This window comes from Mustela lutreola, chromosome 2 (assembly GCF_030435805.1).
Source record: "Mustela lutreola isolate mMusLut2 chromosome 2, mMusLut2.pri, whole genome shotgun sequence".
In the NCBI taxonomy this organism is placed as follows: Eukaryota; Metazoa; Chordata; class Mammalia; order Carnivora; family Mustelidae; genus Mustela; species Mustela lutreola.
The window spans coordinates 128,533,985-128,553,503 of record NC_081291.1 but is presented as its reverse complement, the minus strand read 5'-3'; the positions used below and the strand labels follow the sequence as shown (position 1 = coordinate 128,553,503).

General features: G+C 42.8%; 1 protein-coding gene across 2 annotated transcripts in view; it reads left to right on the top strand.

The window, feature by feature from the left end:
- FNDC3B (fibronectin type III domain containing 3B) overlaps positions 1 to 19,519 on the top strand; it is a 345,426-nt gene that overhangs the window by 277,247 nt on the left and 48,660 nt on the right. For both annotated transcript variants that reach the window (XM_059163470.1, XM_059163471.1), the window contains exons 12-21: positions 1,574 to 1,698; positions 2,917 to 3,091; positions 4,954 to 5,040; positions 6,449 to 6,587; positions 8,921 to 8,992; positions 11,186 to 11,304; positions 13,731 to 13,836; positions 14,757 to 14,929; positions 17,241 to 17,354; positions 17,672 to 17,821. In XM_059163470.1, the coding sequence (XP_059019453.1) occupies positions 1,574 to 1,698; positions 2,917 to 3,091; positions 4,954 to 5,040; positions 6,449 to 6,587; positions 8,921 to 8,992; positions 11,186 to 11,304; positions 13,731 to 13,836; positions 14,757 to 14,929; positions 17,241 to 17,354; positions 17,672 to 17,821 (1,260 nt within the window). The remainder of the gene's footprint in view (positions 1 to 1,573; positions 1,699 to 2,916; positions 3,092 to 4,953; positions 5,041 to 6,448; positions 6,588 to 8,920; positions 8,993 to 11,185; positions 11,305 to 13,730; positions 13,837 to 14,756; positions 14,930 to 17,240; positions 17,355 to 17,671; positions 17,822 to 19,519) is intronic.

Below are 19,519 nucleotides of genomic sequence, written 5' to 3'. Positions count from 1 at the left end.
AGAACTTTGAATCTCAAAGATTAATAGGACTTCCACTCCCTTCCTGGAAAGGGCACCACCTTGCTTGGTGAGGGGAGGGGAAGGAGGGGAATTAGTCTGAGGATGAATGTACCAGTGGTTTTAATCTGTTCACCCTAGTGGCACTTCAAGCTAGTTGTGTGTTTATTTTATTTTTAATTAAACTTCACCTGGAATGTGTTTCAGCGGTAAGCATTCTGGAGGCCTGCTTAAAGGAAGGAAATGCTTAAATTTGCTTAGGAGAAAAATGTGCTTTCATCTTTCTTTATAAAATAAATTGAGAACTTCAAACATATTTCTGAAAGCCCTGGGCCCAACCGTCTGATTAGAATGCTAAGGTTCATTCAGTGTTGGCATGTGGCTTTCTTTGCGTGAACATCGATAAAAATGCTGTGGATGATGGGCATGAAATACTTGTTCTGCCGTCCTACTGATAGGAGGAGTCCATGCCTGAGCGTGGCACAGGGCAGGTGACTTTTTTTTCTCACTCATGGGTCTGTGAAGACAACCTACCAGAGTGGTTTCTTTTTACTTCAAAGAATTTGAAGCATCGTGGACTGCTAAAAAGGCATTAAAAATGTATTTCCAGCATGATAAGAATGGTACAGAGTGGCAATCATACATATAGGTCAATTCAGCCAAGGTTGCTCATCAGACATCAAGGTGCTTATCAGACATGCAACTCCATAAGCTGTGACTGAGCTCCCTGACTGTCCACGACACTGTTAGGAGGGTAGGAGGGAAGCGGATATGGGCGAGATGAGTCAAAGGCATGTGACCCATACTTAGGGATCAGTGCACAAATAGCTCACCACTGCAGGAATGCACATGTTCAGGGACTAGCGAGAGGGGGGCAGAGTGGGAAAGGAGAGAGAGAAGCCTGGGGAGGGCTTTCTTCTCTGGCACGCTAAGCTCATTAGACTGATCCTCAGGTGCTCGGCAATTACTGCCTTTCCAGAACTAGCGATCCCTGAAATAAGGCTGCAGACTTACCCTTGGTTGGTCAGACTGGGCAGTTTGACCAAGGCAAGTGAGGAGGATCTTAGAAATGGTGCATTGCTTTATACCTGATAGGACTTTTGTTGTTGTTGTTGTTAACCAAAACCAGTTCAAAAATACCACAAACATGAGGCATGACATGTCTCAGTTACAGGTTTTTCTTTCTTTCTTTCTTTCTTTTTTTTCTGATTTATTTTTTTTATTTAGAGAGAAAGAGAGAATGAGAGAAAGAGTGGGAGGAGGGCAGAGGGAGAAGCAGACTCCCTGTTGTTGGCTGGGGAGCCCGAGTGGATCTCCAGACCCTGGGATCACGACCTGAGCTGAAGGCAGATGCTTAACCGACTGAGCCACCCATGCGTCCCCAGATGTTTCTGTAGTGCCTTTTATTGTTCAGGATGACATTGCATTGTCAAACACTCCCTTAGAAGCCTTCCTTCTCTTGGTTTTGTTCATCCAGACCCAGGAAATGAAACAACTAATTCAGAAGGCCTTCCTCAGTTTCTTATTACTGATTTTTTTTTAAACTTGTGTGCATTGTTTCATTGTTGCCTTTTAGGGAAAGAGAAACAGTGGTTTCAGACAGTGCTTCTTTGGGAGTCAGAAGCACTGCAAGTTGACAAAGCTTTGTCCAGCGATGGGGTACACGTTCAGGCTGGCTGCTCGGAATGACATCGGCACCAGGTATGATGTGTCTTTGCCCTCCTGCCGCTGAACACTCACGTGGTCATTCTGTGTCTTCCTCTCATGTGGCTGGAACGTGTGAAGACATCCACTGCCCCACGCTGATCCAATTTGAGATTTTCCTCGAAGGAACCCTAATCAGAGGGTGAAAGGCGTGTCCCAAGGTGATGAATGCCCCGGGTGGCCTCCATGTCAGCTCTCAGGCTGTGAGGCCGAGGCCCCATGACGTGTCCCTGGGAGCCCAGATGAAGGTAGCAGTTCAGATTCTGAGAGAAATCCCTCTTGAGGCTTTATTTTTTTTCAGAACACATGCTTTTTCCTTTCATCACTAGTCATGTGGTTGCCTTTTTCAGTTATATTTGAGGTTACCTAATAGAAAGGGGTGCCAGGCCGGCCATTGTTGTCAAGCCCTGGGCAGACCCTCACAGCCTAGAGAAAACTCCGCCTGGCCCAGGCACCACAGCTTGCCTCCAAGCTGTAGAAGAAAGGCCATAATAGGTGTCCGAGGGAGCGTCTGGGGATTAAAGATGCTTTGAAAGGACCATATTTCAATTGTACTTCCTGGGTAACTCTTAATTAAGGGAAAAATCCTTTTTCTTTCATCACTGTTTATTGAAAAATCTTAAAGGTTCAGTGCATCATTGGTCCTCAAGCTTTTCTCCAGCCTCGAGAACATCACAAGGTTTCACAGCCCCCTCTCCCCACCCGTGATAGCCGGTTCAAGTCTGCCGTTTGAAAAAGTCATAATGATAAAGGCTTCAAGGGTTTATCAGTGAATTGGAAGCACCCACAAACCTCTGAAAACTAGCACCATATATATTTGTAAAGCAGTGTATTTCGTCAGCAGACACTGATTTGTGCTCATACTAATATGAGGGTTCCTTGGTAGCTGTGGGTCACAGCTTAGCACCTTTGCACAGTGTTGTCCTTTCTGCTGGGTGCTTTCGGGGGTTGGGAGATAAATCCTTAACAATGTTGTCCTGCAGCATGCTCTGTTTTTTTAGTAGCAGACTGGCAATCAGGCAAATGGAAAGGAGGGGTAGTAGGGAATATCACATAAAGGGTACTTGCAGTCCCTTTGTTGGCCTGATCTGTCATGCCCCAGACTTTCCAGCCCAAGCCAGTTAGGCAGTAGGTGGGCCTATCCTTCTCTTTTAAAATTCCAAGACTCCTTCCATGTTCCTAAATGTATGTCTTTCTGGATTTGTCTCTCCATAGTGGTTATAGCCAAGAGGTGGTATGTTACACATTAGGAAACATTCCTCAGATGCCCTCTGCGCCAAGACTTGTCCGAGCTGGGGTCACATGGGTCACATTGCAGTGGAATAAACCAGAAGGCTGTTCACCCGAGGAAGCGGTCACCTACACCTTGGAAATCCAGGAGGATGAAAACGTAAGCCCTGCAGATTTTATACCCTTGCGTGTGTTCTGTATAAGTCAGTATTGTCGTAACAGACAGAACGCCATAAAAGTGCACTAGCTACATAAGTTCAGAACCGAACTCTTTAATTTCTACCACTACCACCGCTGGCCGCAACCTGTCCTTCCCACAGTCTTGCCTATGTCAGGGCATGGCATTCCTGTCCTTGTGTTTGGGGAAGCCAGAAAATCTGGAGTTATCCTTGACCCCATCTATATAATCAGTCAGCAGATCCTTTTAAATCTGTGTCCATATATTAACCTGCAATCTGGCCATTTCTCAGTACCCAAGACTGCTACCCCTTCCTAAGCCACCATTATCCCATCCCTGGATTATTGCGGTGGTCTCTTTACGTATTTTCCCTCCGCTCACCTTTGTTATTCTGTAGTCTGTTCTCCACAAGAAGCCGGAGTGATCTGTTAAGTAAACAGATCCGGTCGGTGCCCTCCTCAGAACCCTTCCTACTTCTGGGCCTTCCCCATCCTTCCAGAATAAAAGCTGGAGCCCTTACAATGCCTGCAAGGTCCCATGCTCTTCTGTTTTTCTTTCAGGTCCTTGCTTCTGCCTCTGTAGTCTCACAGGACACGCAGGCATGCCTTGACCTCAGGGCCTTTGCAGTTTCTGTGCCCGACAGCTTCAAGGCCCTTCCACTTCCTTTGACTCGTTTCCCTCATTTCCCTCATGTCTCCTCACATGTGACCTGTGCAGAGCCACCTTCCCGAACACAGCATTATGCAGTAGAACTTTCCACAATGATGGAAATGGTCTGTAGTTTGTGCTATCCAGTAAAGGTAGCACCTAGTCACATGTGACGATTGAGCACTTGAAGTATGGCTGTGGGCCCACGGAACTGAATTCTGAATTGTACTTCATTTAAATTTAAAGAGCCCCACACGGCTATCTTATTTAACTGGCACAGCCCTAGAGGAGCACCTCACTCGACCCACTGCTCTGTCCTTTATCCAGCTTGATTTTCTTTGTTGTTGCCCTTAACATCCCGCAGCCTGCTTCATATTTATGTATAGGTTTTATTTTTTTTAATCACGGTCTCCACCTGGCATGTAAGTTTCTGGCAGGCAAGGCTTTATCTGTTCTTGGGCAGTGCTGAGCCCGTAGAAGGCAGAAGGAAGCCTGATGCCTCGGAGGTGCTCCGTAATCATTGACGGCTGGCTGGCTGGAGCCGTGCGTGATTGAGAATACTAGTGAATGACTTCTGCACATTGGGCTTTTAGAGGGTTACCTAGCCTCTTAAAGGATCATGCCTTTCCCATCCAGACTGTCCTTTCTCTCTTGGCCAGAAGAGGACACTGTGTGGTCAGAAAGCTCAGCCGCAGTTCGTTATGTAGCACATTGCAGCTACACGGTGAAGAGCCCGGAAGACGTTCTTCTCAGACTAACGTTAAATACATGTTTTTACGGTCCATGCTACTTTGTCACCTGGCCCTCCTTGGTGGTTTAATCCTTTGTTTAAAATGCTTATTGAGGAACTGGGAGAAGTTGGCTCCGGGAGGAGAGCATGTGGTGGCATCTTTTCCAGGGCGGATTTGCATCCTCTCAGGAGGAGAGCACTGTTCTCATGCACGTTCGAGCCTCACAATAAAGTTTGACCGACCCGGGAGAAACTATAATGAGATAAAGTCAGATTTTTACCTGATAGAGCTACAGCACTCTCTACAGCACCAAGGACTCTGACACTCTCTTTCTGCCGTCGCTGCTCGACGTTTGGCTGCTGGTGGTGATGGAAAGAGGCAATAGAAAAATCCTAAACACAGAGGTATTTAGTAATGCCCAGTTTCCAGTGATACTGATGTTTCTTTCTGGCTTTGCCTTTGCAGGATAACCTTTTCCACCCGAAATACACTGGAGAGGACTTAACCTGTACTGTGAAAAATCTCAAAAGAAGCACACAGTATAAATTCAGGGTGAGTCAGTCATTTTGGTACCTGAACTAATTAAAAAAACAGCTGTTTCATGTTGCACCCATTTACCATTTCAAACGGACTCTGTAGGTGAAAAGATTTTTAAGTTTCACCATGCTTCACATTATTAAAGTAACACTTACAGAAGGCACACTGTACTTTAAATTTGAAAGCCGGGTTTTGAGAGGGGAACCTGTTGTCACATGCTGGAACAGACTGCATCACAGGGTGGCCGGGTGCCAGCGGCTGAGGGCACCCGAGCTGAACGCTCAGCGCACCTCTCACCCACACGTCCCCCCTTGCCCTCACGTGTTTCTCCGTTTAATTCGATTTCCCGTTCACCCTCCCTCTGCCTCTGCTCTTCTGCCCATTTCTTTTTTCTCCAGCTGTTTTTATGTTTCTTTTCCGTGCCCACTCTGTCCCTACTTAGGCATTGCCTTGGTCATCAGCCAGCACTATTAATGTCACCAGAGGACTCCGCACTGTAAGGAAAAGTGGAGCTCCCAGCCGCAGCCGTTAGAGCGAGCAGAGTGGTGGGCGGCGTTCTCGGTCACAGGGCTGTTTACCAATCTAGGGCCAAGTGCTGCAGGGTCTGCTAGGGCTGTGTCCTTTTTGGAGGGAGAAGTTCATCTTCTGAGTCTTCCCTTCCTTTTCCAGTTCTGGGGACCAAATGGTGTTTGACACGTAGTAGTCATTCAGTAAGTAGCTGTCAGATTATCCAGTGAAGTGTGGGACGGTTCGAGGGAAATGACAGTTTCTGATTTTTACCAAAATGCTTGTTATTTGGGGCCGGCTCTGAGAACATAGGGCTACTGCTAGCATTTCTCCACAAGGTGGCATTGCCCTCCTCTTAAGTAAATAAAGGCAGTTTTACCTGTTTTCCACGCCTCCTACTTTCCTTCCACAAAACAGTAAGAGCCAAGAAGTAACATACTGGTTTTGTTTTATGTCTTCTTGAAAGGGTAAAAATTTTAGTCTTTCGCTAAACCCACCTTTACTGTTTTAATTGTTCATAGCTAACTCTACAGGAAATCAGTACCTCGTAAAGGAAACACTTATAAATCAATTGTTTGAGATTGTGAGAGAGGAAATGTATGTGTGTGTGTGCCTGTCTGTGTGAATTTACAGATGCCTTGATCTTGCCATGTTAAAAAGTGCCCATTTCAGGGTTCCTGAGTGGCTCAGTCAGTGAAGTGTCTGCCTTTGGCTTAGGTCATGATTCCAGGGTCCTGGGATGGAGCCCCACATCAGGCTCCCTGCTCAGCGGGGGTCGGCTGGTCCCTCTCCCTCTCTCTGTACATTCTCTCACACATGCTCTCTCAAATAAATAAATATTTTTTGTTAAAAATGCCCATTTCTTTAAAACCTGATATCTAAAGCACATTAATATTTCTTTTTGGTTGTATTATAGCTGACTGCTTCTAATGTGGAAGGGAAAAGTTGTCCAAGCGAAGTTCTGGTGTGTACGACAAGTCCTGACAGACCTGGGCCTCCCACAAGACCCCTCATTAAAGGACCAGTTACATCTCATGGCTTTAGTGTCAAGTGGGGTATGTTTTGCTACTGTTCCTATTGCTTATTTTTGACAGATTTTTAGAAACTGATTAACTTCAGTAGTGACAAAGCAAAATACGAAATAAAAGGTGTTATTTGTGGGAGTTTTACAGATTTGAAATGTATGTATGAAAAACATCCAGAGAATTCCACCAACTGGTAAAATGGACAGTTTTAAGAGCATTTTACTTCCTTTATGGTTTTTCCTCTATTTTTCCTCCTATACTTTTAATATATTACTGATCTGAATGTAGTCATCTCTGAAAATATATTCATTCTTCAACAGCTTGCCATTACCAAATGGTAGTGATAGTTAATATAAAAAATTGATTTATAAAATTAATATTGAAAGTAAAGTTCAGACTTCAGGTATGTCATCATAAGAAACTTTGATGTACAGAATGTTCAAGTGAAGAAGAACTAGGAAATCTTTAGTTTTTATAGTTGTTTGTATGTAACCAGAAGTTCTGAACTTCAAGAATTTTTCACTTGAGGTTATTTTGTGGTGCTTGGAGGGTATCAAGCAAAAGGATGTTGTGGTTCACCTCTGCAGCATGGATTATTTCAATGACATGAAGGCTGTTAGAGGAGTGCCTGGGTGGCACAGCTGGTTAAGCATCCCAGTCTCGATTTCTGCTCAGGTTGTGATCTCAGGGTTGTGAGATTGAGCCCAACATTGGGACCCGGGCTCAGAGTGGAGTTGGCTGAGTTTCTTTCTCCCTCTCCCTCTGCCCCTCCCCAACACGCACTTGTGCATGCGCTGGCTTGCTCTCTCTCAATAAATAAAACTTAAAAAAAGAATTGAATGCCATTAGAAGAAACACTTGCAATTATATGTAAAACTACTATGACATATGTAATTATCACTAATGTGTCATAATAGCTACCCGAAAGGCAAAAAATAAAAGGAGAAATTTAAAATAAGAGTTTACCTGGCAGCCAAGTAATGTAAAGGGAATTTGAAATATTAAACTCTTGGGGCACCCAACTGGCTCAGTGGAAAGAGCATACAACTCTTGATTTCGGAGTTGTGAGTTCGAGCCCCAGGTTAGGTGCAGAGATTACTTAAAATTTTTTTTAATAAAATATTATTCAACTGTTATTGGAGGATCAACCATCGAGACATAAAACTGTATCAGGTCACCTAAAAATTTTGAGGCAGAATTATTAGGATACCTGTTTCCTTGAAAGATAGATATGATAAAGAAACTGTAAAAATTTAGGTGTGGTTTTTGCCAGATTGTAAAGCTTTTTTCTCAGAGAAGTCTAGAAAATTCCATAAATACTAAATATTTACTTTCATTAGCCATATGCTAAAATATTTAACATCATTGGGGCACCTGGGTGGCTCAGTAGGTTAAAGCCTCTGCCTTCGGCTCAGGTCATGATTCCAGGGTCCTGGGATCAAGCCTCACATTGGACTCTTCCGCTCAGCGGGAAGCCTGCTTCCTCCTCCCTCTCTCTGCCTGCCTCTCCACCTACTCGTAATCTCTCTCTGTCAAATAAATAAACAAAATCTTAAAAAAAAATTAACTTCACTACTATTGTTTTAAGTATCTTCTTCATGAAATTTGTATACAGTAGTGGAAATGCCAAGTGAAATAAGGGAAGAAAAGTTCCTAAATCAATACCCAAATACAGAAGTACAGACTGAGAGTAGAGTAAATTCTGCATAGTCTTGCAAAATTATAATGCAAGGTATTTTTCTGCTCAGAAAAGAAAACTCTTGCAGGCCCAGAGTTAGTGGAGTAAATACCCGACATCCATAGGGCTCTGGTAATACGCCAGCACCCCTTCCTCAAACCACCTCTTTGGTGCACGTTCTCATGGATCCACAACTTTGGCTGCATATCAGGTTCACTTGGGACCGGCAGTATGCTTAATAGCAAACTGTGATGGAACAGATCATTACATTCTCATGTTCTGTTTGTCTTGTCAGTGAATTTGTGCACTTCTCTTTCCTTTCTTCTCCATCTCAAAAGGAAATATATATTTCACTTCACATAGAAATTATTAAATATTAAAAAATTTTCAAGTAGAGTTGACTTAACTCTTAGAAAAATCAATTCATATTTTGAATTTTGCTCATGTTTCACTAAATTGACTCTGATATTTCTAGCTCTAGAACTTTGAATAATCTGAGCACATTCTGGGTTTCTTGATGTTTTCGCTGCTTTTGTTTTTCAAGAACAATACAGTAATGGTTTTACTTTTTGCTTAAATCCAGAATTAAGGCAGTATGATGTTACATGACTGTCTGTGTTCTAATGTTATTTGCTGATAAAAGTCAATGCCTTCGTAACTAATAAGGCCGTTGCTTACTTTCCAGATCCTCCAAAGGACAACGGTGGTTCAGAAATACTCAAGTACTTGCTGGAGATTACTGATGGAAATTCTGAAGGTGAAGTGTTGGGAAATCGTTTTACTCAAATCCAGTAGCAGCCCCTATTATCCGATATGATAGACATCTTTGTAGTTGCAGTAGGCATAGTGAGCAGCCATTCATTCTACTGATATTTATGAGAAATAAAGCTGAATCACTTACTTAGAGTTTTCTCTTTTATACACAGCATCAGGGATGAGAGTGTGCTTAAAAGGTACATTTTTATCATGTTTTTAAATTTTCCATGCCATTTCTTTAAACCAGTGGTCCTAATTAATAGAATAATTACATTTTTGTCCCCTCTCTTAGCACACTTTCTCTGGAAATTCTTATAAGCAGAAGAGTGTCAGAAGCAGTCACCAGGAAGGATGGGGTGGAGACAGCAGACAAGTTCAATAATCTACAAATCCCCACGTACAGTGAGAGCAAACAAAAGATAGTATTCCCGTGAGCTCGTGATAGTGTCACACTTTTATATCAAGTTTAGCAAATGTCTTTGTCTGTGGGACATCTGAGTCAGATTATTCATCACCTGTCATACTGTGTGGATTAAAGCAGTACCATGTTAAAGATCGAATTCCTTCAATAATGCCTTTTAAAAAATTCTTCGATTTTTTTTTTTTTTAATAAAATTCATTAGGCTTTAGGGCGCCTGGGTGGCTCAGTGGGTTAAGCCGCTGCCTTCGGCTCAGGTCATGATCTCAGGGTCCTGGGATCAAGTCCCGCATCGGGCTCTCTGCTCAGCAGGGAGCCTGCTTCCTCCTCTCTCTCTGCCTGCCTCTCTGCCTACTTGTGATCTCTGTCTGTCAAATGAATAAATAAAATCTTTAAAAAAAAAAAAAATTCATTAGGCTTTAATAGAAAAAAGCATAGTTATCAGAACTCTAAAAATGACATATCTCACCACTCTGATAATCCCTTTAACCACTCATTAAAAAAAAAAAAAAAAGTGATTTATGGCATACGGCAAAAAGAAAGAGCAGTAGCACTGACTTTTACAAACAGGCGGCACAGGTGTGTGCCTGTCTTCTGTTCTGTACCTCAGTAGCCACCTGGAGTACTTTGGTTTTCATGTCAGTCTGCTTCTCTTTTAAGCTAAAAACATGAGAATGCTTTGAGATGGGCACAGCTGTTTTAATAGACATAAAATCATATTCTGGGCTAAAAATTTATATGAGATTTTTACATTAGAAAACCTCCCTAGGAGAGAAGTCAGGTGTATCCAGTGACTCCTTGTGAAAAATCTAAGTATATTTTGAGCTTTCGTGCCTCTCTTGACCATTGTTATCCAATCAAAAGTAGACACCATTCTGTCCTTAAAGTTTTGCCAGCACATAAAGTGGGCTCTTTTCTGTTGTCCCTGTTCTCATTTGCCCCTACACAGGTTTTTAACCAGTAGTGTCAGAATAATGCTTTATAATGCCCCCCGTCCTTGGCCCTGGTTCCTGTGCCTTCATGGTAAATCCATCCTACTAAGGAGCTTGGGGAGGGTTTGGGAGGCAAAGCAGCCCCCGACCCTTTCTCCCTGGTGGTATTAGCTTCCGCAGGCACCAGATCTCTCCTGGGACCCTGCTTGCTTGCTTTAACCGCCAGAAGTGGTCATAGGACTCAGTCACACCGAGTGCTTCATCTTCATTTGTCAGCCTCCCAGCCATTTCTGTCTTTTAAATGAGTTCCATGAAGAGAGCAGGCTTTGCCCCAAAGGACTCCGTCTCTAACAGGAGGATTTCACTTACTGTGACCTCCCTGTAGATGACAGCATGAGAGACTCTGTAGCATATCCCAGGCTGCCCAGCAGCCTTCCCCATACCCGCTGAGCCTCCTTCCCTGATGACGGGCTCACTGTACCCTGGATCTTGCCCTCTGTTACTGCTTGTTGCCCACCCCCTCCCCATGCCCACTACAGATTCTATGTGGTTTCTAGCATCCAAACCTCATAGTCAGCGAATGTAATAATGCTGGATTGAATAGTCTAGCCTGCAGTACTAAGTATTAAAAATGACTCTGTGTGAATTTTAAATGTTTAACTTTGTGAAGGAAATGGTAAGAGGACCCTTGGCTATTTAAAAAAAAAAAAAAAAAAAAAGTAAAGAAAGAATAGGAGGTGCTGGTTTCTCATGGCAACCACTTGGAAATGTTCCTCAGCTGTAATGGTTGATCCGATGACATTTTCCGGAAGGCATAAACTCACACCTGAGTCTTGTCTTACAGCGAGTCAGTGGGAGGTGGCGTACAGCGGATCAGCAACAGAATACACTTTCACCCACTTGAAACCAGGCACTTTGTACAAACTTCGAGCATGCTGCATCAGCACCGGTGGACACAGTCAGGTGGGTTTTGTTTTGGTGTAAAAGTAAACTTCTTGGGGCAAGTTCAGGCAACCAGTCCGTAACGTCCAAATAAAATTATTTAAAATGTGTTTGAAAACTTGAGTTTTTTAAATTGTGCTTTAGAGGACAAAAAAGCTAGGCCCTGATGATAGTCAGCTGAATCGTGGTGTTGTCAGGTACATTGGTCACTTAGTTATTTCTTAGAAGACTCTGGCATGATCACGTGTGACAGCTAAAAATTGAATGTTGCCTGACATTCATATTAGCTCAGTCAGAGGATCCTCGTTATTGCAGTGATACCAAGAACATAGAATTTAGAGTCAAAAAGATAACGACTTCTTGTTCAGCTCTGCTGTTACCACATCTGGCAATTTTGTGAGGATGAGATACACTTTCCTCAAGGTGCTTTACTGCCATCTGCTGGAAAATTATTACAAAAACTGTAAATTTGTGATGGCAGAGCTGAATGACACCTTTGCAGTTGTGCAGTGCACAACTTACACAGCTGTAGGCAGCAGCATATTCTTTATTGTCTGCTCTTAATTTGACCTTAGACCAGCCAGTTAACATGTCAGGAGCCTTGGTGTCAGCCACAACGTGTTCTCGTACACTCAAAATAACCTCATAAATACACAGGGCATGCCCTAGAAATCAGATGGTTGTTGTCTAAATGGCTTTAACTTACATTCAGAAAGTGCATGAAAGGCAAGATCGTCAAAAGCCATTTTCCTTGTAAGAATCTTTAACACTATGGTTTGAAAGTGGTCCTGAGAGAGAGACTGAGAGATGGTGGCTTAGGACCCTCTGCTGGGTTTATTTTTCACAAGAACACTTGCCATTAAGGCACCTAGCTTTGCAGTCAGTGGTCAGCATACCTCCAGGTTGTCTTGAGTTTATTTTCTCCCTGCCTCCCCGTCCCCTGTAAGGATAGCGTATTGGGATGTCTCGACTATCCATATAGAGAGACTGTGTGGAAAGGGGGTCCAGTGAGACCGTTCTCCAGTGCCAGAGCTCTCTGGAATGCTTCTCGGGGTTACCCACACCAAAGCCAGACTGTCAGCCGGTGTGTGAGGGACAGTGCTGCCTGAAAATATGGAGTCTGTCTCCTCTGTAACACTTCTCAGGAAGAAGTTCTGTTGAGGAGTTCTGTGTGTTCCTCCCCCACCTTGTTTTCTCCAGACTCGGGATCAGACTGTCAACTTTCACATCACCAGCCTTACCCAAACAGATCCTACAAGAAGAAGGCCTACTTATTTTAGCATTAACAGAACCTGCTGGCTAATGTCAGACTCAGTTGATTAATAGTGAATTTATTTGCTTTCCTGCTCTATGTGGATGGTTTGCCATTTATGGCACATTTAAAAATTTCATCTAGCTGTTGTTTTGTGTTTTCTCTCCTCATGAAGGCTCTCTCTAATTTGGGTAATTTAAGGGAAAGTAATTGTGTGCTTAGAATAGACAACCCCTATCTGTGAATCTGACTTCAGAAATAATCATTTTTACCAGTGCCGTATGCAGTCAGTATATGGTCACACTTCGCATACACATGAGAGGGGGTGTGGTTGCATGAAAATTATGTCTACACAAGTAGGACATGGCATCAGAAATCTGAGCTCAGGCTTTAGCAAAATCAAAGAGTAGGAAACAGCCAAAGTCGAACCATAGCACAGGAAAAAAATGGGATGAAGTGTAGGAGAACACAGCCAGCCCACCCATGTTGATACTCGCCACTCTGTGGCTCCTGCAACCTTTGTTTCACAGCCAGCCACTCATGCTGAACACTCACATCCAAGAATTTGGTTTCCTCCACCTCCTGTCCTCCCCCTTTCCCTTCTCTTCGTTATGGTGATCCACTGCCTTGTCTGAGTTTTGTTTTCTTTTAACTTTTCTATTTGCTTTACCCATCCCCCTTACAAAACTCCAAATCCAGTTTTGCACATCTGTAGCTCTTCTTAAATGGAGGGGCGGGAGAAGGATGGGAATTCTTGTCCTCAACATACTTTAATAATGTTTTGAATTATTTCCTAACTTTTTCAAGTCTTATGTATTAATTTATTTCCTCAATTGGAATAAAGATTTTATTTTTTTATTTGACAGAGAGAGATCACCAGTAGGCAGAGAGGCAGGCAGAGAGAGAGAGAGAGAGGGAAGCAGGCTCCCCGCTGAGCAGAGAGCCCGATGCGGGACTCGATCCCAGGACCCTGAGATCATGACCTGAGCCGAAGGCAATGGCTTAACCCACTGAGCCACCCAGCTGCCCTGGAATAAAGATATTTTTGAGAAAAAAAAAATTATGTGTTACACATTCAGTATGTAACCCCCTGTTGGCAGCATGTTTGGTTGGAGGGTAGAATTTGCCTGGTATGTAGCAGTCTTGTGAATTCACAGGAGCTGATAGATGGTTCTCTCCGCTTTTTCTCCTGCAGTGTTCTGAAAGTCTCCCTGCTCGCACACTAAGCATTGCACCAGGTCAGTGTCGACCACCGAGGGTCTTGGGTCGACCAAAGCACAAAGAAGTCCACTTAGAGTGGGGTGAGTGAATACAACTTGACATTGACATTAACAACTGGGACAACTGGAGATTGAAGCTAAGATTTAATGCTTTGTTACTAAGTCATCAGTCTTCTGAAAACCATCATGGTTTTGGCTCAGAATGTCCATTTTCTGTTGAACTTGTATTGGCCTGGGTTTGTGTTCTCTGCACTGTCACTTCTCCTCCTGTGCCCAACAGTGCCCCCCATGCTGGGTGGGCATCTCTGACCTTCAGGGGGCACTTTCCTAGATCTTGCAGAGCAGCCAGTCTTGTTCAGGAATTTTTCAACTTCATTTTGCAACTTCATTCACAAGCACGAATTGATTGTGATCAATTTAGAGATAAAAGCGAGAGGTGCTTCATATAGTGACGTCTCATCCTTTTGTCCAGTGGGTCCTGGTGTTCTGCAGTATTGATTCAAGTTGTATGAGCATTTCCTGTGGTAGCAGCAGTTGACAGCATGTAAAATTGCAGATACAAACCTGCAAACTCTGACTGTTTTTCCCCACCACCTATGTCTACCACATTAAAAAATACTGCGCCAACTTGGGGTCATTGACCTTGATTTAATGAGACCTTTGGTTTTAAATTAAATAGAAGATTTTCTTCTTCTGTAGCTTCCTTTCCTTAGATTATAAAGACATTTGCCTGATGGTTCTGTTGTTTTCAAACTATTTTTTTAATGTAAGTAAATGTACTCAAACGTTCTTGCTTTGGAAACTACAGATAGTATCATTCAGAAACTCCTCCGTATCTCTTTTCTTTTGGGGTGGGCGGTGGGGAGTGCTCTTCTGTGAGCGGGATACTGAGGACCAGCTACCCCACATAATGTTTTGCAAACCTGGTGGGAAACCAGGTATGATGTGGTCAGCTGGAAGCACAAGAATATTCTAAGATGAAATTCATTCTCCATTCCCAGACGTTCCTGCCTCCGAAAGTGGCTGTGAGGTCTCAGAGTACAGCGTGGAGATGACAGAGCCTGAGGATGTAGCTTCGGAGGTGTACCATGGGCCAGAGCTCGAGTGCACTGTCAGCAACCTGCTCCCCGGCACTGTGTATCGTTTCCGGGTCAGGGCTCTGAATGACGGAGGGGTGAGTACACACCTGTATGCCACAATCCAGTTATAAGGTTCTAACTTCCGTATCCACCCTCCTGAAATTCCTCAGCGGCATGTAGCCAACCTTGATGACCATTAAGGTCTGAAGTACATTGATTGTTGTGATTGCCTATTGACCCAGTACTGAAAATTTTGTTTTGTCCTTGTATCATTCTATTTTTTTTTTCTAAGATTTTATTTATTTATTTGAGAGAGAAAGAAAGACCATGCAAGGAAGGGGGAGATGGGGGCAGAGGGAGAGGCAGACTCCTGCTGAGCAGGAAGCTCAATGCAGGGCTTCATCCCAGGACCCCGGGACCATGACCTGAGTCCAAGGCAGATGCTTAACCACCCAAGCCACCCAGGTGCCCCTCATATCATTCTATTAAGGAAGAGTTCAAGGTTAATAAGAACATCACCCTTTAGATGTTTTTGGTGTTTTTTTTTTAATAATTTCCTACTTGCTTATTGACTGTATTAATCAGTTTTGAGAAATTAGGATTACATAATCACTCCTTTACCATATTGTCTAAATGACCCAGCAGTATCTTAGGTTAGTTCTCAGAACTGGAGTGGGATAGAAGGTAGGGAGGCCAGCTTCTCATTTTTGCTTTGTTTCAAGGGTAGACTGGAAAACTCTTCTCGGCCCTGCCTTCTGCTCCTCTGGGAGGTGTCAAGGTAGCCTGTCAGAGACTGAGTCAGTCTCTGTATTACACCTATATTTTAATTGCAGAATGATGTGGGTTGAGGGGAGATTGACGATAAGAACAAGGTAACCAGATAGTGTCAGGCTTTGTGGCTCAGACTGCTGCTACAGAACCCCCCCAGGTGTACTCACAAGTCACATGGTCAAGTCCATACAGATAAATAGATGGAATTAATTGATGGAATTTTTAAAAATAAGGAAGCACTGCCAACAGCGGCATGAAGTTGGCAGTGACTTTTTCTCATTGTAGGTTGTCCTGCTCGAGTCTGACAGAGGGGAACGTGTTGGTCTCTAGGCCATTTTCCGCTAGCCATGCTCACAGTGAAAACATTTGTTCTAAAGTAGGACTACAAGCCTTTACCAGGAGCTGGATTCCTTCTAAATTCCCAGTTGGGAAGGAATTTTAGACACAGCACAACTATTGAAATTTAAAAAAAAAAAAAAAAAAAAAAAAAGACCAGCGTAATACTAACCAATAAAAGTGTTTTGATGAGAAGATGCACCTGAATATTATAATATGATTAAAAAGAGCATGAAAGGTGATGACCACAGATGCTGCGGAAATAATCATATTGTTGTTTTTGCTCATTTTCCCATCCGCTGTTCAGGGCATCTCCGTCATAACAAAGATAAATGTGTAGCTCTGGGGCTCTGAGTTTTACTTTCTGTCTCCTTTCACTAATTTATCATCTAAAAAAAATTGTCCTCAGCCTCAGTTTAATCCTGTTCTATTGAAAGCTAACCACATACGTGACTATAGCCTGCTTCTGAGGTCTGCTCCAGAAAGCCTCTCTCCCATCCACCAGCCCCCCAGAGTATTTGCAGATTATCTTGGAAAATTTGACTGGTTTTTTGGTTGTTGGGTTTTTGGGGGGGGGGGGGTTAAATCTTTTTTTTACGATTTTGGAAAAGCATTGTCATACACCTCATTAGCCTAGAAATTATTTTATTTTGTTCTTTGCCCCAGCTATTTCTGGTATCACAAATTCCACTATTAAATTGGGTGACTCTGGCTCTCTCGAAATAATGGCGGTTGGCTCTAAGTAGTGTGATCACTGAAGGCCTTTTAAAGAACAGAGGAGTGTAGTATAAACCTTCAAATAGTTGAAATGGTGGGGTGATGCTGAGAACGTTAACAGGAGCTTTCATTTTAAAATGGAAAACACCAGTAACAAGAAGAAAGAGTCAGAATTTGATAACCAGTTTCAAGTAGGTTTTTGTGTGTTGAAAATTAAACTGTGGTGTACATCTGACCTCGTTTCCTTTGATACCCTATGAGGAGTGCTAAAACAGAACGTCGTCTTGTGTCAAAATCAGCATGTTTTTGTTTCTGATGTCAGTAAAGGAAAAATGGTAAACCAACCTTGTGATCATTGAATAAAAAGACTATACATACATAATAGACATTCACCACTCAGGGATTGAATTTAGGAAAAAACCTTATACACATCCAACTGAGAGTGAAAACCGTTAGGTAATAATTCTTTAATCAGTTGTACTGTGAATGCCGTTAACCTAGATTTCATACGCGCGCGCACACACACACACACAACACGTGTGCATACAACATGCACATGGGCCTATGTGTATTCTCTTTCAGTATGGACCCTATTCCGATGTCTCAGAGATTACCACTGCTGCCGGGCCCCCTGGACAGTGCAAAGCACCTTGTATTTCTTTTACACCTGAGGGATGCGTCCTTGTGAGTTGGGAGGTAAGTCAGGCGCACATTCTGCATCGACTTCTATTTCTTCTGTTTTATGTGCCCCCAAATGCAAGTTACAAGGAGCCTACAGAGCTAAAATTCACACATAACACATTAATCTCCCTTGGCGTTTGCTGATACTTAGGGTCATCCACATTTTATCACTTGTCAGAACGGAGAGGAAATTGAGTATCTCTTTCATGTCTTTCTTTTGTATTTGAAGTATCCAGGGGCACATTGCTTTTTTCCCAGTTCAGTTAGTTGAACACAAACATCATAGGCTTTTCTTCTCAGTGAAATTAACTACTTGAGTTTCTGCTTTCTAGAGTCCTGAGAGCTCTGGTGCCGACATTTCGGAGTACAGGTTGGAATGGGGAGAAGATGAAGAATCCTTAGAACTCATTTATCATGGGACAGACACCGGCTTTGAGATAAGGGATCTGTTGCCTGCTGCACAATATTGCTGTAGACTACAGGTAGGTGGACATTACTTAATGTCACTCCTAGGCCCTGGTGTCCCATGAGACATTCCGGGGAACTTACTCAAAGGCCTGTGATTGAAGCTGTCAAGAGGGATGATATGGAAAAGAGTCCTTTTAAGTAAAAATAAATGTAATTGTCTTGGTGTCTTATAATTAATTTCTGCTTCTCTAGGAGGTCCTGCAGCATAAGATCAAAAAGCGATTCCACACCATTCTTATTTCTCCCCATGCTGATGTCTTGCTTGTGAATTCACCGACTCAATGACCGAGTCCAAGGCAGAGGTGTTAGGGCTCCTTGGGGAAGGTTCCTTCTGTTTGAATTCTCCCAAGATGGTCACTTCAGCGGGAGAGACACTTAAAACTGGCAAAAGACAGAAGATGTCTATGCTGGTGACCAAACATTAGGGTGATTTGGACTGTTCTGCATTAGATTACAGGATCCACTTCCTACTTCTCAGGGACCATTAACAAAGCTGGTTAGCTGGAAGCTTTGACTTGGGAATCCAAAGAGAGTAACATCAAGAACAGTTGGCTCCTAGCCTAACCCCTAAAAGTGACAGCAGTCATGAGTTTACTTTTACTTCATTGACTCGGATAAGTTATTTTTACCCACTCTGTAAAGCCTTATTGTCCTAAGAAAATAGGGTTCTTTGTCCATTTCTTTCCATTTGTTTAGTAACTTTTTTTTTTTTTGAGCATGACTTTGTTCCAAGATCAAAGGATGATCAAGATAATCAAGAGGAGAGGTACAAAGATTAGTCAGATGTGGTTCTTGACCTTGGAGAAGTCTGTCTTCACACATGCATGGACTTAAATAGATGAAGAACCAAAGATGCCCGATTTAGGTTTCCACCTGATCTAAGTGATGAAACAAATTGCTTATTACAAGTCCATCAACATACCAGTGTCTCTGACCCCTTTGGAGAAAATATTCCCTACATAAATTAATTTTTCAGATCAACTGAGACTTCTCTGTTGAATTCTGGTCTACCTTATCATAAACATTCTGATTAAACTCTTTTGTTATGCACCTTCCTTCCTTCTTGAATGGAGCACCTGGGACATAATTAACTCTTTGTCAATGAGTCAGGGTCACAGCACATTATTTGATCTTTATAATAGCAATGCTGAGTCACTGGGAAAAGGTTACAAAATATGTGCTACACTCCTGTTTTTGGAACAAGGCAGGATATAAATAAAGAACTGTCTGCCACCACAGGAAAGAGCTTCACTATCCTTTTTGAGTTTAAAATTTTACCAAAAAGAGAGTTGAAGTATTGTCCTGAAGTAGGACGATGTGACAAATATTACAGTAGAGTTTCAAAAGTGATTTGTTAGGAAATTAATGCTGTGAACATCTTTGAAATTAACAGTAATACGTAAGTGTTATTGGGGCACCTGGGTGGCTCAGTCAGTTAAGCCTTTGTCTTCAGCTCAGATCATGATCCTGAGGTCCTAGGATCGAGCCTTGCATCGGGCTCCCTGCTCAGCAGGGAATCTGCTTCTCCCTCTCCCTTTGCCCCTCCCCCAACTCATGCCCGCTCACTAGCTCTCTCTTACTCACTCTGTCAAATAAATAAAGTTTTAAAAAATAAAACATTGAAATAAGTGTTACAGCTTTTGTTTTGAAGAGCTCAAACTACTTTCATTTAGTTTTGTAATATGTCCTCATAAACTCTTACGAATTAAATG